Raw genomic sequence first — 25,149 nt, 5'->3', positions numbered from 1 at the left:
CGGGTGGGGCGCGCGCAGAGGGTCGTAGGTGCTCCGTGCTGACCCCCACTTGGCCTGGTGATGCTCGCGTGGGAACCGGCCCACCTCTGCAGAGTCACCTGTCCACCCGGCCGCGGCCAGTTCATTCATGTCGTTAGATCTTCGCACTGGACGTAAGGCCAAAGACTCAAGGAAGGGATCAGAGAGAAAGAAAGTTGAAGAGGCTTTATGAAGGGGGCTCCGGCGGGAGTCCTCGGCCTGCAGAGAGACAGCCCGGGGGTCTGTGCTTGATCACCCCCCAGTCGGCCTCCTAGCGACCCTGCCGCCCCTCTGCAGCTGTCCAGGGTTTCCGGAGGCATGTTTAGGAGCTGGATGCCGCTCCTGCTGCCAGACCTGCCACAGGACGTTGTTGTTGTCTGTGCCATTGAGTGACCTGCAGTGTACAGTGACCCTGTGTGCAGCAGCTCTGAACCCCGTCTCCTGAGCCAGCCTCACTCACCCCGACACACCCCATCACCCCAGTTACTGTATCCATCTCATCTGGGGTCTCCCTCTCCTGTGCTGTCCATCTACCCTTCCAAGCATAATGTCCTCCGAGGATTGAACTCTCCTGGCCACGTGCCCAAAGTGAGGCAGAGAGCTTCAAAATGCTAGCCTCCAAGGAGACTTGGTTTCACCTTCTCCAAGACAGACCTGTTTGCTCTCCTGGTGGTCCGTGGTATGTTCAAGACTCTTCTCCAGCATCACAGCTCAAAGGCGTCTGTTTTTACCATGGATTAGATCTACCTTTGTATCCAGGCTGATGTCATTACTCTTCAGCACTCTGGAGAGGTCCAGGACAGCAGATTTTCCCAATACAATTCATCTTTTGATTTCCTGAGTGCTGGTGCTAATAGTGTTGATTGTGGATCCGAGCAAGCTGTAATTGTTAACCACCTCAATTTCCTCTCCATCTATCATGGTGCTGCCAATTGGCCCAGTGGTGAGAATCTTTGTCTTCTTGATGTTGAGCTTCAAACCATATTGAAGACTACAGTCCTTGATCTTTTGCAGCAGGAGCTTCAGGTCTTCTTCAGTTTCAGCAAGCAAGGTTGTGTCATCTGCATATTGTAGGTTGTTAATGAGTCTTACTCCAGTCTTGATGCCGCCGCACTCCTCCTCATAAAGCCCTGCTTCCAGAATGATCTGTTCTGTACACAGATTGAAAAGGTGTGGGGACAGGATGCATCCCTGACGCACTCCTTTCCTGATTTTGGACCATGAAGTGTTTCCTTGCTCTGTTCTGAGGATATATATCTTCAGTCTCAGATCTACTTCAGGCCCTCGGGCCAAACAGATGTCACCACCACATCAGATCTAGAAGACACCTGTCCAGACCTTGGAATTATAGTACAGCCTCAAGCAGAAATCTTTCTCTGAAGTTGGTACATGGGATTTGGACTTACATCCCCCTAAACAGGAGACAGACAACAGCGTGAGAGACTGCAGCAGTGTGTGGTGCACAGTATATAGTGTAATAGCGTACAATGTACATTGTGTGGTGCAAGGCATCACGGAAGTGACTGGTGATCATATCGAGAGGTGGCTGGGGAAGGGAGGGTTTGACCAGGTAGCCGAGTGTGCAAGGAATGGGGAGATAGCAGGGAAGGTGGATTAGGGCAGGTTTTTATAGTAAGGGTCTTTAAGGAGGGAAAGAAGGAGCATTCCATGTAGTTTAGCCAGGTGGGCGAGGCCCATCACTTCTTTGTTGACAGGTTGATATTCTTTGAATCCTTGGTTCTCCACCTTGACCTTGGTCTAGGCCTGACAGTTAGTGTAGTGACTGGCTGGCCAGGCTGTGGGGCCCATCCCATGGGGACACTGTGTCGGCCAGCCAGTGAGGGAAGGGTGGGGTGGATGCCTTTGCTGGGTTTGCTCCTGGGGTGTCTTTGTCACCTGCCGCTGCCGGTGCAGGGGCGCTGGCAGGCCTGGAGCCTCCGTGCTGCTCCTTGGAGAGCTTGTGGCCTGCAAGCCGAGGCCTCACTGAAGCTGGAGGAGCAGCTCTAGGGCAGAGGGGCCGCAGCGTGGCTCTGAATGAATGGTGATGGGAGGGCAAGTGGTGTTACAGGCTGGCTCGATGGGGGCGCGGCTGTTGGCATGGGGTGGGGTGGCTTGGGAGGTGGGGTTGGCCGTAAGGCGCAGGATCCAGGACCTTTCTGTGGGGAAGGTGACTAGTTCTGCTAAGGGAGGGAGGACACAGCTCCCTGGGACACGGTGGAAGCTGGGGTTACCTATTTGCTGAAGGCGACAGTGTGGGGATGAGGGGACAGTGACTGGGAAGAGCTCCATGGATGATGACCCTGTCTTTACAGAGAGGACCAGGCAGCTCTTGTACCAAGGGGCCCAGGCCTGCATGGACCACATGTGGGATGAAGGTTCAGCAGAGAGCTGCCCCCTCGTCCACCTTCCCGAGTCCCCAAAGCCCAGCCCAATGGGCGTCCCAGTGGCCACCCGAGGACAGATGCTGATTGGACCGGGCGGCCGCCTGCTGCGGAGCCGGGCCCAGACTGGTGAGTCGGGGGCCGGCTGGGGGCTTTCTGGGCCAGCGGGACCTAGGCTCCTCAGGTCTGACTCAGTCTGCTCATTCACCCCAGCTCTGAGGCCACTGCACACCCTGAGCACCAGTGTTGTCCACCTGGTGTCCTCTGGGGACTGGCCAGGACCCAGCTGGACTGTTTTCTGGCTGCAAGATAGGTCTTGTGTGCCTTACTGAGCTTTCTGATTGGTGGGTGGGTCTGGTTGAGGTGCCAGGGCAAACTTGGGATGGGTGCTCTTGAGATAGAGCCGTTGCTGCAGGACCTCCTGTGTGGTGGTCTGACCAGGAGGGGACCCTCTGCGGGTGGGAGGTGGGGAGACGCTGACAGTGGTGTTTTTCCTCACAGACCTGTCGGAGGTGGCGTCCAGGGCCTGCTCCTCCTGCGTCCGCAGCGTGGACGGGAAGACAGCCTGCAGCCAGTGCGAGCGTCCCCTGTGTGGATGGTGTCTGCGCACCTGCTGGGGCTGTGGGGCTGTGGCCTGTGCCCTCTGCTCCACTGCTGAGTGAGTGTCCACACAGCTGTCCCCAGCCTGCAGGAGCCAGGGGCTGAGTGCCGCTTTGTGGCCTCTACCTGATTCAGCATCACTCTGCTGGCCCTGAAATGACATTAGTGCCATGGAGTCAGTTATAGCGGACAGAAACCACAGGAGCACAGCAGAGCCTCCTCACCCTGCCCTGTGCCCCCCGTGACTTCCCCACACTCAAGGTCATTGTTGCAGTCACTGTTGAGGTCCTTCCTGAGATCCTTTACCTTTCCCAGCATGATGTCTTTGTCTAGGACCTGGCTCCTGACAATAGGCCCAGCTGCACTTCAAGATGAACAGCCCTCTCCAACACCACAGTGCAGAGGTGTCAATTCTGCCCTCCTTAGTCCCTCTAGAATGTTCCCTGGAGGCAAAGATGACACGGCTTTGTCTCATAACTTGGGCATATTGCTGGAAGAGGCTGTCCTTAGAGAGGGATATTATACCTGGAAAGGAGGGTCAGCGAAGGCTGAGGGAGACCCTGAGTGAGATGGACACAGTGTAGCCGTGGGCTCAGGGTGTCAGGCATGAGGACAGGACAGCACGGGGTTCAGGTGTGGTTCACAGGGCACCTTACAACCACCACGTGGGGTCAGCTTGGTTTATTCACCTAACTTGCCCATTGGATTTTTCTGGAAACTTTGTGACCTTGCCTAGGACTCTTGATTACTGGCTTGATTGTTTTGAGCCACTGTGTGTCTGGTGACTGTCACATGTGGATGTGTTTTGTCCCGTGTGTCTTGAAGCAGGTGCAGCCCCCTGCGGGGAAGGGGGAGGAGCTGCACTCCCCTCAGGTTGTGCATTGGCTGCTGTAGTTTCTCCCAGTGTCCAGCTGAGGGTGTGAGAGAGAAGGGCTTTACCATGACACAGAGGACTGGTTCTGGAGGTCTGGGTCAGGACTAAATGAAAATGGGAAGAGTGTACTGAAGTGCAGGACAAGTACTCTTAGAGATGTGGCTTGTTACCGTGGACGGGAGGGTGGGTGCAGGGGAGGCGAGGGGGTACCAGGGCTACGGTGGAGGCGAGGGGCGAGTACAGTGGAGATGAGGGGGTACAGCAGAGGTTAGAGTACAGTGGAGTAAAGGGCTGAGTGTAGGTACAGCAAAGGTGAGCTCGGAAGATACAGTGAATTGTAGTCTCCACACACCCGACTCCCCTCAGTGTCCATGCTGAGAAGTTGGGGTACTGTGTTACCTCCTCATCAGGTATGGCCATGAGCGTCCCGTGCCTTCTGGCACACAGTGCCCTGCTCAGGTCACAGGACGTAGGGGCCAGGCCTCTGTGCCCACACTCCAGCACCCCTTCCCAGGCTCACACAGGCTCTAGCTCCCTGACCACAGGAAGAGGGCTTCAGAACAGACAGTCGCTCTGCCCAGCCCCACTGTTCTGAGGTCTAGAGTGCTGAGCCCAGTGGGCAGAGCTTGTACTAGATGGTCTGCAGGTGGCCGTGGCAGGTCCTCTGGCTTCATCTCAATGGTCAGTGAGCTTCTAGGCTTGGCTCTTGGAGTCTGAAAACAGGATGTGGACCCTGGGACATACCCACCACCACTGTGGTGGGCCTGTGGGATTTCCAGGAGGTTTTGGGGTGATGTCCTGCTGGGCCTAGGGTGAAAAGTGGCCACGTGTATCCCCTGGACTCCTGGGGAAGTCCTCTGCTGACCCTTCTCCTTCTGGTCCCTGCAGCTACAACGATGTCCATGAGCGGGTGCTCTGCAGTGGCTGCTCCATGTTTGAAGCCTGAGGCCGTGGGCGGTGCTGCGGAACTGGGCTCAGTGGATACCAAAGGACTGCGGGCCGGGGCTGGGCCCGGCTGGGCGGGTGGGCCTGTGGTTAGTTTATATTTTGTACTCCAGACACAGAAATTGATGAATAAACTCTTTATATTTGGACAAGGAGGCTCCTGGCTGTCTCTACAGACTCTTGAGGACCCAGGACCGCACAAAACATGGGTACCACTCAGAGCCCCCTGTAGAACCTCTTGTTCCCCTGTCTCCCTGGAGAGTGGCATGTCCTTCCTTCCCACGGGGACTAGACCCTGTGCAAGGCTACAGAGGTCCCCAGACCAGGATGGAGCTCCTGACACTCTGGGGCAGTCCCTGGACCCAGCCATGCATACTGTGTGTCCTGCTTCCGGCCATCAGCAACTACAGGCTTGGTTTGCCTCTACCCTTAACACTGCACACCCACTGCTGACCACTGCGCGGTGACCAGGTGTCACCTACCCACTGTCCAGCAAGGGCCACTGAGGCCTGCACTGTACACAGGAGACACTTGTGGGGTCCCCATGTGCTCAGGATGGTCCTGTTAGGCAGAGTGGGCCAGCTTGACTGCACTGGATAGGGAATGAAGCCCTGGGAGTTGGAGAACAGTGGCCCTCCATCCCACCTGCATGGGTTCAGCTCCACTAAGGTCTCCTGCTGGCAGTCGAGGGGCCAGTGGCCTGGCACTGGGCGGCCACCAGGTGGCACCAACGGCACACGACTTCTGAGCCAGACAATGGACGCAGTGACCTGATGCCAGGCTCTGCCAGAGTGGGCAGGACTGTGACCTGGGGCCCCATGGGGGTTCCAGTCCTTTGCGGTGGGCAGGGTGTTGGCTCAGGTGGGCTGGGGGCAGCTGGCTGTGGCCGACCCTGTGAGAAGGGAACGTGCAGTGATGGTCCAGACGGCCCGGTGGTAAGCTGCACTGCATCATCAAGTGCACATCCACTGGCTTCTCCCGTGCAGTGAACTGTGCACTGAAAACCTGCTGCAGAGTCAGCGGGGGTCGGTTCCAGCTCAGCAGCTCAGTCTGCAGGGAGCTGCAGGGGCCTGGATGGAGGGAGCTGTGCTCCAAGCCAAAGGCACTGGTTCAGATCCACCAGCAGCTCCACAGGAGACGGGCCACGTCCGTGATTTACTGCCTGGAAAACCTGTGAGAGGATCTGCTGTGGGTCAACTCTGATTTGACTTCACACCTTAACAGGAGGTCCTAAACCCAGATGAGTTTCCGGGAGAGGACAGAGCAGAGGTCAGAGTCTACAAGCTGAGAAGGCACCAGGGAGCCTGGACAGGGGCCCGAGCGGACTGGAGGCCACTAGCAGGGCACTTACACCTTCAGACACAACCTCTCCAAAGGCCAGTGTGTCTTGTGCCCCGGGTGGCCATCCCCACAAGGCTGCCAATCACAAAGATGGTCTCGCGCATTAAGGTCCTGGCTTCCACGCTCCTCAGTGGGCCCGTGGCCACCGAGGCATGAAGCTGTGTCCTGAGTGGGTTGTCTGGACTACCAAGCAGGAGGGGGCAGAGGTAGTGGTCCCCCTGTGCACCTGCTTACAGCACCCCAAGTTTAGGAATGCCTCAGCCACTGGCACACACCTCTCCAATCCCCCAGGACTTGGAACCTGGTTCCTATGGAGGCCCCACCACTCAGTGTCCCCAAAATCCATCAGGGAAGCAGCACTCACACCCTCCTCCTGGTATCCTGGAACCTCTGGCCACAGAACACATGACAACAGCCCCAAAATTGAAAAGCATTTTTTATTGAATTTGGAGGAAGAGCTTCATAGTATAATAAAAATACTAAAGTTGAATGTTGTAAAAAAAAAAAACAAAACCAAAAACAAACCCCAAACAAATGGCATAGGAGCCATGGCTGTGACCAGCTGGGGTGCAGGAGGACCTCCCCTTCAGAAGGGGGCTGGGCCAGGGTCAGGGTGGGCGCTGCGCCCAGCGGGGCCCAGGGGCATACAGCGGAAATGGAAGCCTCTACAAAGGACAAGTGCTACATGGGGAATGGAGGGTGACGATCAGACAGGACACGGGGGCCCAGGGCCATTCCTGTCACGAAGATTAAAAACACCCCCAAATGCATTCAACAGCATAATACGCCTTGTTCCTGTCCTGGGGGTGTGGCCTGCTCTCTCCAGGTCACTGTCACCAGAGGACATGGCCTAAGGGGGGACACCAGGGTCCCAGGCCCGCTGGGCTGAGGCGCTGGACCTGCGACAGGACAGGCAGGGGCTGCGCAGTGGGAGGTAGGCCCATTGTCACAGCCCCGGCCTGGCTGCGGACGTGGGAACTGTTTCCTAGTTTAACCTAATGGTTCTGGTGCCACGGCCGCAGCCGGAGAACAACCTGGATGAAATAAATTAAGAAAACCCGCAGGTCCACCTCTTCCTGCCGGCTTGGAGGAAGATGCACCAGGAAATAAAATTAAATACACGTTGCACGGCAAGGCCGGTAAGTGTGGCCAGGCCCCCGGCCCCGGCCACACTCAGGCTGTGCCGCTGGCCGAGTAGGAGAACTGGGGGAAGTGGGGGCGACGCTGGCTGTCCGCACACTCCATGCTGTCATCTGTGGGCAAAAGTAGGCCAGGCTCAGCCCACCGCCCTGACCCAGCCCTGGACACGGGGCCTCCACACCCCAGCATGCTCTGGGAAGAGTGGCACCCCTCAGCCAGACCTCCCCAGAGGCGGCTTTTTAACGTGGTCTGCAAACATCCAGTGATACGGTGATGGGCCAGCCTCACCACACCTGTCTCAAAAGGACACGACTTGGGAGGGGCTGTGGAGTGCCCTGTGCCCAGCCCCACCTCACCTTGGTCGGGTGGTGTAATTGTGATCATCTGGGCTGTGAACTCTTCATCAAAATACCGGGTGTCTGTCTCTGAGGTCACCTGAGGCTTGAAGGGCGGGCTGAGCTGCAGGGGGAGGGAGAGGGAAGGGCTGAGGCCAGGGTCCCCTGGGCAGTGGCCTGGCCGTTCCCTGGTCACAGAGCTGAGCTCTTGGCTGGCTGGGCGCCTCCACTGGGCAATGTCCCAGTGGCCCTGGTGCCATCCCCTGGGCAGAACTCCAGGAAGGAAGCGAAGGCTGTTTGGGCAGTGGGCAGGCCCACGCCTATGAGGTATGGCCATGGTTGTCGGCAGTGGCTGCTGGGGGCTTCCAGAGGATGCTCTGAGCTTCTGTCAGCCAAGGACGGGCGGAGCAGAGCTGGGTCCCCACAGCCCCTACAGGCAGCAGGCTATTGCCAACCCCACCTTGCCCAGGAGAAGGGGGCCAGGCTATCAACACCTATGAACCCAGGACAGACAAGCACTACATGAAGGTTTTCATTGCCACTCCTAAAATCTAAACGCACAGAGCCTCACCCTCAAGGAGGGGCAGAGCTTCAGCCCTGGGGCCCTGTACACTGGTGGACCAGTGAGGGGACACAGCCGAGACAATGTCACCGCCAGGACAGTGAGTCAGGGCAGGTGCCAGCCCAGGGACAGGGGAGGGGTCAGAGCAGCCTGTCTCCCAACACAGGCTGGGCCCCAGTGGGGTGCTGGTGTCCTCAGCCCAACCTGCCAGTCAGGCCCCACACTGGCAGGTTAGGACACCAGCAACCAGGGTTCAAGCCCAGCCCAGAGGCACTGTAAACCTGCAAAGAGGCCTCCGAGGGCCCTTCGCTGCTCAACTGTTGACCCAGAACAGAGAGACAGGAACCAGGCCGCCTCCCCTTCAAGAGCCCCTGCACCCTGGAGCCCTACTCCAACCACTGTCCCAGCTTCAGAGCACCCAGAGGGCAGAAGGGCCCTGGCCGTCAGCATGCCCGGTGCATGGTGTGGCCACGTGGGTCAGATGCAGAGATGCCTGCCCATGGCCCTGGCCCTGAGGCTGACAGGACTGTGCTGGGCTTGCAGAAGGGAGATGAAAGCCCCCCAAAGCATGCTTGGATGGAGGCGGGGTCTCTGGCCAGGCCTCAGGACAGATTGAACCAGGATCCCAGCAGCAGGCAGGGCCGACACCTGGAGGGAGAGACCCAGCCCACCCTGGGCAGCCTAACACAGCGAGCAGGGTATGGTCAACAGGGCCAAGGAAGGCACAGCTCAAGGGTCAGACTGTCTGCTGAGCCAGGGCCCCCTGAGGGGAAAGTGTCAGAGGAAGCCACCACGGTGCTATGAAAGTAGGTGGCTGGCCTGTCCACACACACTCAGGAGACCGAGGGTGCGCTCTTTGCAGCAGGAGGGGCTGAGGGCAGGCAGACGAGAGCTGGTGGAGAGCAGGGTCAGGTGTTCCAGTCTATCTCCAGCCTTCACCCACAGCGACAGCCACAGGCCTGTCCCTGCACCCCAGGAGGGGCAGCGGACCATGGTGAGGGGGCTTTCTGTTCGTCGGCTGCGTTCTGCCTGTGTGAGTGAGCGTGAGCATGGGTGGTGGTGTGACTGCCAAGGTCATTCATGTGTTTGAGCCGGTGCGAGTGGCCAAGTGTGTACCTAACTGGTATGCATCAGCTCATCTGTATATATGTAAACGAGCTGGGTGTTTGAGTGTGTGTACACGTGTGGGGGGTTCCTTGGTGTGCATGTACGTGTGCCAGTGTGTGGGTGAACGTGTGTGCTGAGTGTGCGTACACTTGAGCGTGTACGTGGACAAGTGAGTGCATGTGTGTAAGTATGTGGGCTCAGTGTGGGCGTGTCGCGGTCGGTCATATGCGTCAGCGGCCGGCATGAGCGGGGTGTGGGTGGTGGCCGGCTGCTCTCACGCACCTTCTTCTCGTACACATCCTGCCACACGATGCTGGAGAAGAAGCGGTGCTGCATGATCTCCTTTGCATCCTCCGCACCCCCTCCGAGCCTGGAGGGAACACAGCGATGAGGACCATACCCGTCAGGCACCCCGCCGTCCCCACCCTGCCGTGGGGTCAAGGAAGCCCCAACCTGTGTGCCCTGACCCAAGAGGTGCCCGACCCCAGCTCCACGGAGCACGGCCGGCAGCACTGACCTTTGTTTGGGGTCCTTCTTAAGCAGCCCGGAGAGCAGCGACTTGGCCTCAGGGCTCAGGGTGCGTGGGAAGCGAATCTCCTCCATTAGGATGAGCTCGAAGAGCTTCTCGTGGTCCTGGTTGTAGAAGGGCAGGCGGCCGCACATCATCTCGTACATGACCACGCCCAGCCCCCACCAGTCCACGGCACGCCCGTAGTCATTGTCTTCCAGCACCTGCAGGGACAGGCACTGGGGTCCGGCATGGTGCACCAACACCATGCACACGCCACAGGCATGTGTGCGAGGAGTCGCAGGGCAGTGACTGTGTGCCCCCAACACCCACATGCAGAGGGAAGTACTATAGGCTGTCCAGTGTACCTGTCACCCACTTCAGAGGGCAGCATCAACGGTGCCAGAACACACCCCAGTCCACGCAGGGCTGCGCGCGCGTGCGCACACACACACACACACACCCCGAAGGCCAGGTACTGGGGCACCCCCCTACCGGGAGCCCCAGGTGCACATAGGGGAGCAGGTCCTTGGGTATCCCGATACTTAGCACACTTCGGGGGGGGGGTCCAGGTATTTGGGAATCCCCATTTTTACCCCACCCCCCAGGAGCCCTGAGCACACCTCAGGGACAAGGTACTCAGGTGTCCCTACCCACACATCTCGGGGACCTGGTATTCCGGCATCCCCACCCCCACATACCTCCGGGGCCAGGTACTCCGGCGTGCCGCAGAAGGTCTTCATGGTGGCGCCGTCCTTGATGCCCTCCTTACACAGGCCGAAGTCAGTGATCTTGATGTGGCCATCCTTGTCCAACATGAGGTTCTCCAGCTGTGGGCGCCACCCAGTGAGTGTCCAGCACTGCTTCCCAGGTCCCAGGTGCCCTGCCTCACCTTTGCCCACCTTAAGGTCCCGGTAGACCACGTTCTTCTCTGAATGCAGGTAGTCCAGGGCCGACACAATCTCAGCCCCATAGAAACGGGCCCGCTCCTCGGAGAACACACGCTCCCGGGACAGGTGGAAAAAGAGCTGCAAGGTGTTGAGCAGGGCATCACACACACAACAGCGGGGCGGGCCTCAGTGGGCGGTGCCTGTGCTGGGGTAGGAGGGGCCTATCTGGTGGGCGAGGCATCTCTGATAGGCCTGGGTGGGTGGGATGCCTTGCATGCCTGATGAGGGGGGAGGGCAACTGGGGGGCAGTGGGCAGGGCAGGTGGGGCTTCTCAGTTACAGGTGAGGGTGGCTTGGCTGATGTGGTCTGTGGTGCTGAGAAGCTAGGAGGGTCTGGGGCTCCTTCTGGGCGGGGCAGGGCTCTGAGGCTCCAGGAGCAGGTATCTGGGGATCTCACATGGCCCTCTCTCACTGGTCCTACCTCACCCCCATTGGCATACTCCATGACGAAGCAGAGGCGGTCGTGGGTCTGGAAGGAGTACTTCAGGGCCTGCGAGGGGACAGCGCTAGGACTCAGACAGGAGACTCAGCACAAGAGGCCAATGCTTCCGTAGCAAGATCCCCAGACCCTGCAGCCCAGAGGCTGAGGAATTGAGCTCACAGGGACCCCCCTGGTGCCAAAGTGAAGTTTTTACAGACTCCTCTCCAGTGAGGTCCTCCAAGAGCCAGGACCCCAGCTAAACCCAGGCCTCAGCAGCGAAGCCCCAGCTGCACTGGGTGCCCCTCAGGTGTGCCTACAGCCAGGTCCCTGTGCCCTGCCCTAAAAGGGCCAGGAATGGGGTGCTCACCGTCAGGAAGGGGTGCCTGGAGTTCTGGAGGACTCGGTTCTCAGTGAGTGTGTGAGCCACCTCATCCTGAAGGGGTGGTGGTCAATAAGGCCTGGTCCTTTAGGACCTAGTCGACTGTACCCCCCACCCCCAGCCTCCATGCCCCACTATCCCACATTGACAGTCCCCCAGCCCCAGTTCCCCACCCAAGCCCCACTGTCCCCAACTCCCAGCCTCTATGCCCACTGTTCCACATTCACAGTCCCCCAGCCCCAGTCCCCTATCCATCCACCTCCAAGCCCCACGGCCTCCCATCCCCAGTTCCCCACCCACATGCCCCCAAACCTCACTGTTTCTCACCCACTGGCCTTCAGGCCCCACTATTTCACATCCACAGTACCCTGTTCACCGGCCCCACTGTCCCCTATCCCCAGTCCCCCACTCCTAGGCCTCCCCATCTGGACGTGTGGCCCCCAAGTACCGCACCTTGGCCACGATGACCTCTTTTTTAAGGATCTTCATAGCGTAGTAGCGGCCAGTGGCCTTCTCCTTCACCAGGATGACCTTCCCAAAGGTGCCCTTGCCCAGGAGCTTCAGGTACTCAAACTCATTCATGGTCTGCAGAGTGAGGGCACCAGGTCAGGGCTGGCCTGGGACCTGCCCAGACTCTCGCCCACTTAGAACCACAGAGGCCAGCAGAGGGCAGGTAACACTTGTCCCCGAGAGGGGAATGAGGTATCTCTCGAGGGTCGTGGGAGAGCTCAGGTCCCATGGAGGGACAGGAGGATGCCTACAGGTACCCCTGGGTTTCCAGGGCCAGGTGTCCATCTCACTTCTGCAACGAGATCTGTTTCATGGTGGGCATCTCATGGCAGGAAAGGGGACTTGAGGGGGCCCTCAGGGCTTCCTGGGGGAGATGCAGAGACCCCAGAACCCCAGTTTGGGGACTCACCACTCGGTGCTTGGGCTTGGCCAAAGACACCTCCATCTCCTCAGCCCCAGAGTTGTCACTCGGAGACCCCGACCGGAAATCCATCATTTCCTCCTCCTGCTTCTTCAGACCATCCGCCACTGTCTGGATGGCTGTGGTCCACTCCTCCCTGAAGTGTGCCTAGGTCAGCCCTGAGGGTGGTGCTCCACCAGGGGGACTGCCACTGGCCTTCCCACCCACGTGCTGGCCAGAACCCCGGTCTCTTCTCCACCAGCCCACTCCCTCCCCCTCCTCCCACCACCATCCTCGCCCTCCCAGTCTCCCCCCTTCAGAGTCTCCCCGTCCCCCCCCCAACCCTTACGTGTTCCCTCTCCTCACAGCCCCCCAGTACCTCTCCTCGGGCGTCTCCACATGGAAGGTGCGCTCGATGACCGTGGTCCACTGCAGGCAGCGGATGATGAAGGTGTTGGGCCTGGGCCTCTCTGTCTTCATCAGCTGGCATTCTGGGGGCAGGCGTGTGGCTGAGTACTGTCCTCCCCTCGAGGGCACTCACCCCGAGTATGGAGGGACTTCGGGCCCTGTGGCCCTTCCCTGAGGCTGCCTAGATGCTCATGGTCCCTCACACACCCTGCACCCTTATCCCCCCCACTCCTGCAGGACTAACCCTGAAAGCGCGCACACCCCCGCCAGGACCTGGCCCCCCCTCCCCCGAGGCTGCCTAGATGCTCCTGGTCCTCACCAACCCCATCCTCACCCCTTCAGGACTAAAGCTGAAAGTACATGCGTGCGTGTGTGCGTACACAACCCCCCCAAGGACCTGGCCTGAGGCAAAATCTGGGGACTGCAGGACAAGGACTGGAGCACCTAGGCCTCAGGCCACCAGGCAGGGGACACAGCTGGCTGGAAGGCAGGCGTACAAGGGAGGGGACATCCGAAAACTTCCCACAGGGGACCGTGGCTTACATCCCCGATGGCAGCAGAATGGGCCAACGACGGCTAGCCAACAAGACCCACCCATGCTGCCCAGGTAGGTGAGGGCCGTCTGCTCAGACCCCAACAACTACACACCTTCGTATTCTGCCCTGGAAGCTGTCCCCAAGCCTGCCATGGGCCACGCTGCCAGGGACAGGGACAGGGCTGAGAGGCTGCTAGGCTGTGTCGCCACCCCAGCCCCACAGGACTATGTGGTCAGCTCAACACCCCCCGGTTCTCTGAGGAAGGCTGGGACTAGAGCACCAGCATGTTCTTCCTGATCTCCAGAGTCCCCACAAGGACTGTGCTTGACCCTACTGAGCGTAAGGACTGCGTCCTGCGTCAGCCCTCCGGCCACTGTCAGCCAGGCCCCGACCTGAAAGCATGAATGGTCAGTGTGCTGGCCTGAGCCACGGCAGAACCAGCCAGATGGTGCTGGCTGCCCGGGTCCTGTAGAGCCCCGGCCCAGGCAGGGTCGCTTACGTGCCACAGAGAAGTTGTTGAGGGGCGCCTCCCGGGGGTCCACGTCCTGCGGCCTCTCCTTGTAGCCGATGAAGGTGCCGTCATTCTTGAGCAGGAAGTAGCGTGGCCGCCAGGTCTTGATGTACTCACCTGGGGAAAGGCAGGTGAGGGGGGCCCGCACAACCTCCGGGACCCGCCCACAGCACTGGCAGCTGTCAGGCCACTTTCAGGTGACCCGCCACTCTGGCACAGGGCCCTCCAAGGCATTGCTAGAGAGCCCCCATTGTCTGTGCTGGACACGGGCCGCCTGTAGGACCACTGGCACTCCTGTGGGACCAGCATGGGGTGGGGGAGGTCCCACAGGAGTCCTTCCTGGAGGAGGCAGCACCCAGAGGCCAGTCCCAGCAGCACAGGTTGGCCACCCACCCAGTCCTGGGGGCCAAGAACCTGCCAACCCTGCAGCCAGTCGTGGGTGGGACCAAGACCACCACATGGGAACAAGTCGGGGGCTGGCCCGGTGACCTGGCCTGGGCTCCACAGCTCGAGTGGCCTCATCCAGAGTCCACGAGCCCTGGTCTTGCCTGGGGAGCAGGCAGAGTCCCAGCCGGGCCACGAGGTACGAGGAAAGTTTCCCTGGAGTTTTGCCACATCAGCCGTGAACAGCCCTGCCTCACGAGGAGTGAGGCAGATGTCCTCTGCAATGTTCCAGCGACCATCATTTTTCATAGTGACACCGGAAAAAAACGTTCCATTTACATTTTGCCGAGCAAGGAGTTTGAGCAACAGGGAACTTGTAATTAGGACACAGTTCCCTCAGAGGGGCCGCTGGTGGAGGCTGGGGGCGCTGGACGTGGTCTGGGGCAGAGAAGCCCTGGCTGTCCACCCAACCACTTGGTGGGCCAACCTCCTTGGCCAGCCCTAATACACAGAAAGGCCGCTGGGCAGGAGAACAGGGCCCCCAAGCACACAGCCACAAAGAGTCACAGGTCCTAGGCTGGACGGTCACTCTCCAGGGCAAGGTGTACTGCAGCCCGCCCCTCTCCCCAAGGCCCTAGGTGCCTCCCCACGGGCCCCTTCCAACCACACATCTGTCTGAACCCCTGACCCTCCTCGGAGCCAACCCCAGGTGTCGGGAAGGCAGAGAACGCAGGCGCAGTGGGAGCCCATGGTCAGCCTCACTGGAGAAGCCTCTTGGCCTAGGGACTGTCCCTGCTGGCCCCAGACCCCATGTGAGCACCCTGCTGCTCAAAGGCTCCATCAGAGGGGTGCTGGGAGCTGGGGCTCCAGGATTCCTGTGTCCGCCCTAGAACCAGGTGGCAGAGACAGGTGGGTGGCCAAGTGCCATCAGCTCACACAGGGATCAGCCCCCAGCCTGGCAGTGCATGGGCCCACGGAGGTCCTAGGGGTTAGGGGGAGATGGCTGCAGGAGCCCCCCACTATCAGAGGCTGTCACCATCCAGGCCCGCACAGCCCTGGCCAGACCCGGCCAGCTGGGGCTATTGGCTCCAGTTTCTGCCTAGACCCTCAGCCCCCCAAAGCTGCGGCTCTGGGTGGGGCAAGCAGAGTTGTCCTGGGGTGCAGCCCCCCGCTGCCGCTCCTCGCTCCCACCCGCCTGGCGCCAGTCTGGAGCTGTCGGCCCTGATGGAGTGCCCCCCCTGCCGCCAGCTGCTGCACCCCAGGACGCTAACCGTGCAAGCAATGAGCCACTGCCACGCTGCCAGATCCCTCCCGACTGCACGCTCCCAACTGCTCAGCCCCCACCAAGCCCCGCGGGCGGCCAGGAGAGGGCCACCAGGCCGGGGAGAGAGGGAGAGGGCCACCAGGCCGGGGAGAGAGGGAGAGGGCCACCAGGCCGGGGGGAGAGGGAGAGGGCCACCAGGCCGGGGAGAGAGGGAGAGGGCCACCAGGCTGGGGCCAGGGACAGGACCACCAGGCCAGGAGCAGGGCCACCAGACTGGGGTCAGGGACATGGAGAAGACCTCCAGGACCAAAAGGCCAGGGAGAGGGCTGCCAGATGCAGGCACTGGGGCCAGGGACAGGACTGCCAGGCTGGAGAGAGGACCACCACATCCTGTGATGTACCTGCATCAGGTCCAGGCCCAGAGTAGGAAGGTTCTGGAGCTGAATAAGGCAAATGGGGTGCGGTGTCATGCATTCAAGGTCTCCTCACCCAGCAGCTCCAAGACTCTGAGGCCAGAGAAGGCCAGGTCCATAGTGACCCCACTGTACCCCACCAGGCAAGATGAGTGGGGGCCTCAGCAGATCATGACTGAGGAGCCACATGTTGGCACATGGCTCCCAATCCCTACCCTGGCACGGACCCCACATCCCATCTCCCCGGCCCCGCGGAGCTCTGTGCATGGCCTGTGTCCCAGCAAGTCCACATAGGACCCCAGCCCCTTCCTTCCCCAAATTCCCCTCCTGGCCAAAAGTGCCAGCCTTGCTCATTAGTCCCTGTCCACCACTCCAGGGCCACAATTGGGGAGCAATCTCCCTTCCCAAACCCCACACTCAGCTGATCGGGGGAATGGACCACCCTGGGGGACTGGGCCAGACTAGAGACTTTGAACTTCTAAGAGTTCAGGGTGAGCACGGAGGTGCTGAGTGATTCTCGTGGGCCACTGCTCCGCCGCACCCCACCCGAATCTACTGTGTGAGGGCAGGAGCAGAGTCCAGCTGTGGGGCTGCGATACCATGAGACGTAGCTATCCACTCACTACGAGCCCACACACAACCTGGGTCCTGTGGGCAGTGCTAACCATCCCATCTACTGTGGGGGGCAATGCAATGGTCATCAGTGCAGAGGTCAGTTCCAACCCTGCCTCATGGCTGGTGCAGCACAGTGGACAGAGCAAGCAGGGGACTTGAGAGTGTCCATGTGGCTCCACTGTGGTGGGAGGGGCTCTGTGGGTCCATCCCCGGACAGGCAGTGGGACAGTGTGCCCAGGAGTCAGCAGGCGACCTGACAGGTTCAGATACGAGGATGTGGGGCAGCAGACTACTCGGTCCCCTCCTGCTCTGCTGTGTCCGGTGGGACCTTCCCACCAGCTCAGCCTCAGAGAGGGATTCCTCCAAAAACACGCAGCCAGCCTGGCCAGGTGGCAGGGAGACAAGGGGCCTGTGCCCAGCCTGTCCCCGCAGAGCACCCACTGCCCACCCCACATCCCAGTCCCACATTCTGGCCTCATGTCCCCCAGGACTGCACCCACTGCCCACCTCACGTCCTCCGCATCCCATGGTGTGGCTTCACGTCACCCTGTGCTGCACGCACTGCCCGGCCCCATGCCCAGGCTCCACACCCTCAGCCTTGTGTCCTCTGCACCCACTGCCCGCCCCACGTCCCTGTGCTGCATTCAGGAAACTGCTGGATAAACACTTTACTGTGGTGGTGACAGTACAGCTGGCAGGACGCCAGGCGGCCCCGAGCTGTTGTGCACAGCGCTGTGAGCCCAGCAGGCCGGGCACAAGCAGCAGCTGACCACGACCACCATGGCCCTCTGCCACTCCACACCCTTCCCCAGCAGCAGGCGGCCTCACCTCACCTTCGCCACACAGCAAGCAGCCCTGTTCACGGCCACCTACCACCCTCCATGGTCACCTCCGAGACTGGCCACTGTGGTCCCCCACCCAGGACTGTGGCCATCATGGTCCCCCACCACCTGAACACACATGGTCACCTCTGACTGCAACATCCTGTCACCCACCACCCAAGACACAGTCACCTCTAAGGTAGTGTTCACCTCGGTCCCCCACCACATGAACAAGGCCATATCTGTCCCCCATCTCCTGGACACGGGCACCTTGGTCCCCAAACACTGATACAGTCACGTACAGGACTGTGACCCCATGATCCCTCGCCCACCTGGACACAGCCGCCTTGGGACAGCCTCGAGTCCCATGGTCAGCACCAGATAAGGGCTGCCGGTCACACTCGCTGTGCCCCTGAGCTGGACAACCCCAACCTGGGGCCTTCCGGGGCTGCACCGGCCCTGAGCGCTCACAAGGTGGGATGTGAGAAGCTGCCTGGACACCACCCACACCAGCAAAGATGCTTATCCGCTCAAGACGCCTGGCAGGCACAAGAATAAGGTCAGGACCTGCTGGGTCTGTGGGGAAACTGAGGCCCAACTGTGGTGACACTCGGTTACAGAGGTGGGTATCGACCAGGGAGGCAGCTGCGGTCCAGGACCCAGAAGTGCGGCCCACCTGAGCTTTGTTCTGTGTCTGGTTCCGCCTCCAGGTGCCCACTCCTTGCGGTCATGCGCCCATAAGCAGATCCATGTGGGGAGGGCACTGGGCGGCCTAGACTGCCCACCTCTGGCCCTCAGGTCCCTGCCAGCCATCCTTTAACCTCCTCTAAGCTGCAGCCTCCCAGATCATCTGTCGTATACTACTGCCCCTTCTCCTCCACCTGCCAGCCCAGACACCACTTCAGGTTCCCCTCAGACCTGCCCTGAAGTGACCAGGGGCTCGTCATCAGGCCACTGCTCCCAAGACATCAGACACCCTGAGAAGCACTCCAGCCACTCACTCTGCACCAGCGTCCCGGGTCTGCGTGGACTCTGTCCCTTCCCCCTTGTCACTGCCTCCGGGAGCACAGCCACCCCCACCACCTCACCTGTCTCCATCCTCACTACACCTGTCAGCCCCACCTGGCAGCTCCCTGGGTTACACACTCAGCTGGCCGATCACACCTGGCCATGGGGGCGAGGCCTGCAGAGCCGGGTCAGAAGTCCCAAGACCAGGTGGTGGCAGCCACAGCTAACACAGCCTAGGAAGGGACACTGCTCTGGTCAGCAGGACGGGCCCTGGGCCTCCAGAACTTTCAGAACTTCTGCTAGGATGAGACCTTTGTTCTAAGCCCTCAGACAGATCTCAGTGACCCCTGTGCAAAGGAAGTAAGAGTCTGTGTGGAAAGGGGTCCCCAGATGGGCCTGGCCTGAGCAGAAGTCCAGAGCAGCTCCCGTGGGAAGTGGTCCTGACCACTGGGGGGCCCTTCACTTGCAGGACCTTGGCTGGACTTGGGAGCATGTGTCCAGGTGGCGCTGACCTGCCCCTCCCCCTCGCATAGACCCTCGGCCCCCACACTGTCCTCCGCTCACCACCCCAGTTACGCGGATCAGCTGACTGCTGCATGCATGCACTTGATGTCCCAGGAGATGGTCAGGCCAGGGTGGGCCAGGAGGGACCCCACACCATCCCCAGAAAAGTGGCCCACAGACCAGCAGCCTCGTCCATTATAGATGACCTGGGCTCTGACCACCCCCACGTGAGGACAACGGGATCCTGACCAGGACGCCCCCCTCAATCTGTTCCCTGCTAAGTCTCGAGTCCAAGGTGGGGCTCCAGTCTGTCCCAGCCAAGGCCAGACAGACCCCTCTGAGCAGCTGGCCTGGGTGAGTCCCTCACCTACAGAAGGGTCCTTACCCCACTGTGGATCTGGGTGCTGGCTGACCCTGGGGGGAGTAGGGTCTCACACAGCGGCCACAGGCTGACCCAAGTTCCTGAGGACCCGTGACCACAGCCTGGCATTTCCGGTCTGAGATCTCCCAGCCTTGTGTCTCCGGGAATTGCCCAGTGAAGACAGCAGGACCGCTGTGGCCCAAAGCCCCAATGCCAGCCCCTGGCAGGTCAGCACGGACTCGGATTCACCCTCGCCGGGTTTCCACGGCAGGAACCTGACAGTCTTTCTTTTACAAAGCAGCTGAAGGGTTTGAACATCTGACCTTTGTGTCTGTACAAGCCTTGGGGCCCAGAACAGTACATCCTAAATGGGGTGGGATGCACTCTATGTGGACACAGGTGTCCCCACAAAGCTGCTGGCGGGAGCCCAGGGGCAAGGGCAAGGCGGGGTGGACACTCAGTGGCCGTCGCCACTGCAGAACTGCAGCCCCTGCCCACCCGAGGGTCTCTGGAGTGTCCCAGAGCAGGTACACCTTGGGGCAGAACACAGACGCCTGGCCAGGGCATGCCAGCCAGAGGGGTGCCGGCTGCCAGAACCAGGGTCCTTTGGGCTCCTTTGCCTTCTAGGAACCACATGATGCGACTATCCGCCTTTCAGAAAGGGGGTCTGGTGTGGGACGTTCCCATCCACCTGGGACCTCACTGGAGGCCACAAAGAGGAGGCTGAGGAGCTGGGTGCCCCTGGGGGGGGGGAAGGTGCAGTAGCGGGTGCTACCCCACCCCCAATCAGGGTACCAGAGCCTCTTCCTCTTTCATGGTTTGTTTCAGAAAGGAGTTCAGGCCTTCTCCAACAGGAAGCCACAAAGCATGGCCATCCAGCACCCCTGAACCCCACCCCAACACCCTCACCCAGTACCAACATCCCCCTGCACCCATGTCCCCAGCCAAGGTGGCCTTTGCCCATCATGAATGGGGCCCATGGTCCCTGCCACCCCAGCATCTCCTCCTCTCAGGCCTAGCTCTGCTCCAACTCCCCAGGTACCTTTGAGGACAGCAGGTTCCAAAGCTGCCCTGGACAAGCTCCTAGACCAAAGGTGCCCCCTGATCTGCTGGTCTATGAGGTCATGGCCCACTACACAGCCAGCCCGTGCACACCCCCAGCACTGCTCTGCGACCCTGCCCATGGGCACCAGACCAGATCTCCTCCAGGACAAGGGGCCAGCAGGGCACCTCCTGCCCCACGCGGGGATGCCAGGCTGGCTGGGGTGACGCAGCCTGTGAAGGGCACTGAGGATGCACTGTGCCCACAACCACACAACCAGAGCCCTCTCTGCCCGGGACCAAGCGGGCAGGGGTCTCGCTGTGCCAGAGACTGTGCTGAGTGGGCTCTGGGAGGACATACAGACATGTGAGGAAGACCCACGATGGGGCCCCCGCCCCTTACCACATCCTACAGAGTGACATGGCCCCTCAGGCTCTGTGAGGGATGGACTGGGCCTGGTCAAGGCCTCAGCTCCCCTGTCCGCACAGCCAGCACACTGTGGGTCCCCCGGAACCACTGCAGCCCATCGCCCCAACTGTCCTCACGCTGACCCAGGACCAAGGCCTGCAGGCTGCAGGAAGGGTCAGCGGGGCTGAGCTGAGGGCATGTCACGAGGAGGAAGACTTGCCTGAGGCAGAACCAGGAGGGCTTCCTGGAGGTGGTAACAGGCAGAACCTCCCAGAGTCTGCTCAGGACAGAAGGAAGCAGTCCCATTATGCATGGCCCTTGGTGTCTGGCAGTGGTGGTGGGGGGTCTGGGGGTACTAACTGACTCTCTGTCTCAGGTTTGCTCAGGTGACACAGCGCCCTGCTACCTGGCCTCTCATTCTCAACAAAGCCACAAGGAAGCCGTGTACCCCTCTACCCAACCCCAAAGGTGGGTTCCTCCAAGTCTCACATCTCAAGAAACGCCGTCACCTACCTCCACCCCAACTACTAACCCAAGCCCACTCAGTGCCCCCAGCACAGCATCCTCCCAGTGACCTGCAGCGACCACAGGAGCCAGAGGCGCTGCCCTGTCTGGCCCTCCGCACAGACCAGATGCTCACTGGAGGACCAGTCTCCTCATCAGGCAGCACGGCCAGGACTCGCTGGCAGAATGCATGGACAGGCAGACACAGGCGTGCGAGGACAGCACAGAATCAGAGGGCCCCAAGATCAGACCACCTGCGGACCATGGGCCACCCCTGCTTAGGAAGCCTGCCCTGGACGTGTCCCCTCCATGGCCAGCACACCTCCCACTCTGGCTGCGCCCTCAGTGGGCCACGCCCAGTGCTGCCCTCTACTCCTGGGAGCTGGCTCAGCAGAGGCTGCCCATAGTCCAGCACTGGACTCAGGCTGTGGGGCCAGTGCACTCCGACATAGGACCCCACAAGCATGTCTCCCCAAAAGGTCCCAAAGTCCTGCCTCTGGAGATGACCGCAAGGGTGAGTTGGAGGGACCAGCTCCAACCCACTCTGGACAGCACGAACGTGGCCGCCCGCAGGGGACACTCCCGCACAGCCAGCTGGTGCCCTCACGCCAAGGGCAGCCTGACTCCCAGCTTCCCCTGGGCCAGCCCTAAATCCGACAGGCGTCAGTAAACATCTTCAGAGGATCAGGAGGCAGCAGATCATAAGGGGGCAGGGGTGGGGCTGTGGGGACGGAAGGGCTCCTGGGAGTGAGGAGGGGCAGCTCTGGGGGGATGAGGTGAAGAAGCAGGAAGTCTTCAGGGGGCCAGACGCAGGGTGCCCCAGGACCTCCACCTGCAGCCCCACCTCCATCCTGGAGCCCAGGAGACCATGCTCCCTGTGGTGACTAAGAGTTCTAAGCATGGTGACCACATCCTCAGTCCCCCTCAGGCAGCCCTCATCACCAAGTCTCATCTGACTACTCCTGCTCCAGGCACCCCAGCTCCTACAGCCTCTCAGGCTGCACTGGGAAACTCCTAGGCATCCCACAAAACCCCATCTCACAACAGCGGCTCCTGCGTCTGTATTTTCCACACAGGGGGCCCTTCGGGGAGTCTCCAGGAGAAGGTGGGAGGTGTGGGGGTACTCTGATGAGGGGTCATGCGGAGGGACGTGGTCCATGGGAAGAGGACACTGGGAATTAGTCAGATGGTCCCTGCATGTGGGAGGGGAGGGGCAGCGACCCAGGGCACCTGAACACGAGACACCAACCCAGAGACAGGTCCAGCCTGGGAGCAAGCAGGGATAGACGAAAAGGCCACAGGCGAGCATGGACGGGACTCAGCTCCTACTACCCGGGGCCCAGGCCGCCCTCTGTTCATACAGGAGACCACAGGAAGAAGAGGGTCTCAGTCGGTGCCCTGCGCTGGTCCCCCTGCTCTGGTCGCAGGAGCTGCAGAGTCCTGCCTCCGGCCTGGGCCAGCACTGGTCAAGCCAGCAGCCCCGCTTTGTTCTCAGAAGCCCTTGGGCAGCTGCCCAGGTGCAGAGCGCCCATGTCTCCACAGGCTTCCAGGAACATCGAGGCCGGCAGCTCTTGGCCTCACTGCTCAGTGCCACCTGCCCAGTGGCAGGCCAGCTGGCTTCACAGCCCCACCAGGGCCCCTCCATGCCCACAAGCTGAGCAGGGACCAGGCAGTCTCTAGGTGAAGTCCAGTGACGTCAGCATTGTTGGAAGTCTGTGGGGAGGGACCCCGGCCCCTGGGTGTATACTGACCTCGTTTGTGTAGCCAGCCCTCCTTCACGATGGCCACGTCGTTCATGGTGCTGGGCTCTGGCGGGGCCCAGGTCATTCAGGTACTCCTGGGCGGGGTCTCCCAGCAGGTGCCCACGGCCACTGCGAAGGCAAGGGCGAAATGAGGCGCATGCCAGCTAGCTCCTCCGGCTGGCCGGGGCCGGCAAGTGCCCTTGTGAGCACGATAGCCTCTTGTGGCCCTAGTCCCACTGCCACCCCTGGTGTCCTCATTGCCACCCCTGTGTCCCAACATTTGAAGGAATCACTCCCCAAAGGCCTCCCAAATTGCCCGGCCAGCTAAGAGGCCACCTCCACCAGGTAGCCCTTCAGACTACTTCAGCTCACGGGGGTTCTGTCCACAGGCAGGGTCTCCAGGGCAGGGTGTGGACCCTCAGATGAGAAAAGGAGAGAAGGTCCACCCTGGCGAAGGAAGGGCAGGCCAGGAGCACAGGCTCCAATCAAAAGTGAGGCGCAGGCTGCCGGGCAGCACGGTAGCCTCCCCACGAAAACCCCAAGACCACAGCGGCCTTGCCCGTCTGAATCCGGCTCATTCATCAGGCCTCGCCAGATCCCAGGCGCTCTGGCCTCGCCATGCCCAGCACTGGGCAGGGGACAAAGAGAGGCTCAGAGAGAGCCTCCAGCAGCACCCAGGCCAGGGTGGGTACCGATCAATAATTAAGACATTCAGGAAGAAATCAGGGCAGGGGGCACTGCCCAAACAGCAGCAGCCCACCCACCAATGTTGGCTGGACACTCTGGCTACTGACCGGGTGTGCCTCCCCCCACTGCTTCCCTGCTGGACAACTCCTTGACACCCCTCAAAACCCAACTCCCATGTCACCAGCTGTGTGTCCTGGGAAATGCAGCTGGCACGTTCTCCCAACCACTGTGCTCCAGATGCCACTCTGAGGCTAGCTCCTCCAACAGAGGAATCCAGAGAAGGCCCTGCAGGACCCCCAGGCCAGGAGCAGGACTCCAGCACATAGCTCACCCAGGCCTTCGTGCCCACCTCGTCAGCAAACCTGAAAACAGGCAGGCCCTAACCTTAACCCCCTTCCCTAATCAATCAGGCGAGGCTGGGAAGGGATGCCTCTGCCGGGCAATCAGGGGCTGGAGATCAGCAGGCTCTAACCTTCACCTCAACCTTAACCATCCATGTGAGGCTGGAAACAGGGGCCCCACCAACCAGGGGGCTGGGAGATCCCCGCCATCCAGGTGAGAGTGACAAGAGGAAGGGGCATGACTTCAGACAATCACAATGCTAGGGGTCAGCAGGCACCCACCATCCAAGTTATGCTGAGAAAGGACACTCCTCTCAGAGACAATCAGAAGGCTTCACAGCCACAGGCAAGGGCACCAAGAAAGCCCAAAGAGTGGCCAGCACCGGGCGCCCCAGGGAGGAGCCCAGGCTCCGATCTGGAGTGGGCGCGGCCCTCAAGACCTGGCCAAGTCCTCAAGGCCCAGGGCCAGGTGGAACCAGACAGCTGTAGGACTCAAGTGTGCACACTGGGTGGTGTGTCCGAGGAAAGGGCTCCAGCCCCACCAGTGGGCAGCTCTGGCCAGCCTGCAGGTGGAGCTACAAGGCGCGCACGCTTTCGCCAGTGTCCCACGGTAACATCCGTCCGGTACTGCTACTGCTATCTTTACTGTTTAAGTCGGAACTTAACATGACCCAAGGCTCGGTCCTCTGCCAGCGGAGCTAGGCTTCAGACAGAGCCCTTGCCACAGGGCGAGAAAGGGGGCTCCCGCCCCACCGCCCTTCATGTGGACCGGGCGCTCACACCAGCCAAGAGTGGCCATCGGAGCAAAGCTGGGACCTGGACTGGAGTGAATGTGGGGGCCTGGGGCCACAGAGCCCTGCCCCGCCCCTGCCCAAGAGGGCGGTGCTCAGACTGGCGGCGGGTCCCCAGCTCAGTAAGGTCTCCACATCGTGGGGAAGGGGACGGGCCCCAGCTGCCCTCCAGGCCCGGCCTGGGAGGAGTGGACATACTCCCGGCGCCCCACCAGGGCAGGAAGTCTGCCGGGCCCGGGCGGGAGAAGCGCTGGACCGGCAGGTCTGCGCACCCGGCCACGCAGGGCAACTTCTGGCTTTTGGAAAACGACTCTTCCTCCCCCGGCCCACCCACAAACG

The 25,149-nt window shown here is 60.8% G+C and overlaps 2 protein-coding genes across 3 annotated transcripts in view; one reads left to right on the top strand and one right to left on the bottom strand.

Moving 5' to 3' along the window:
* Positions 1–4,819, top strand: part of SIVA1 (SIVA1, apoptosis-inducing factor) — a 5,590-nt gene extending 771 nt beyond the window's left edge. Inside the window, exons 2-4 of the mRNA XM_006902691.1 lie at positions 2,331–2,543; positions 2,901–3,057; positions 4,762–4,819. Coding sequence (XP_006902753.1) covers positions 2,331–2,543; positions 2,901–3,057; positions 4,762–4,819 — 428 coding nt within the window. The remainder of the gene's footprint in view (positions 1–2,330; positions 2,544–2,900; positions 3,058–4,761) is intronic.
* Positions 4,820–7,332: 2,513 nt separating this feature from the next.
* AKT1 (v-akt murine thymoma viral oncogene homolog 1) lies at positions 7,333–23,046 on the bottom strand. 2 transcript variants are annotated; one of them, XM_006902689.1, is made up of 13 exons: positions 23,001–23,046; positions 13,914–14,042; positions 12,850–12,961; positions 12,480–12,627; positions 12,014–12,145; positions 11,549–11,614; positions 11,182–11,250; positions 10,714–10,839; positions 10,513–10,641; positions 9,821–10,035; positions 9,586–9,673; positions 7,656–7,758; positions 7,333–7,412 (listed from the first exon to the last, which is right to left on the bottom strand). In XM_006902689.1, the coding sequence occupies exons 1-13, from the start codon at positions 23,044–23,046 to the stop codon at positions 7,333–7,335; spliced, it is 1,443 nt and encodes a 480-aa protein (XP_006902751.1). The 2 variants fall into 2 exon arrangements, with proteins under 2 accessions (XP_006902751.1, XP_006902752.1); XM_006902690.1 differs by having other exon boundaries at positions 12,483–12,627.
* Between the last annotated feature and the right edge of the window lie 2,103 nt (positions 23,047–25,149).

The sequence above is a fragment of the Elephantulus edwardii genome, unplaced genomic scaffold (assembly GCF_000299155.1).
Source record: "Elephantulus edwardii isolate Elephantulus edwardi_28Jun2011 unplaced genomic scaffold, EleEdw1.0 scaffold00440, whole genome shotgun sequence".
Classification (NCBI taxonomy): Eukaryota; Metazoa; Chordata; class Mammalia; order Macroscelidea; family Macroscelididae; genus Elephantulus; species Elephantulus edwardii.
This window is presented reverse-complemented; position numbering and strand designations above follow the sequence as displayed.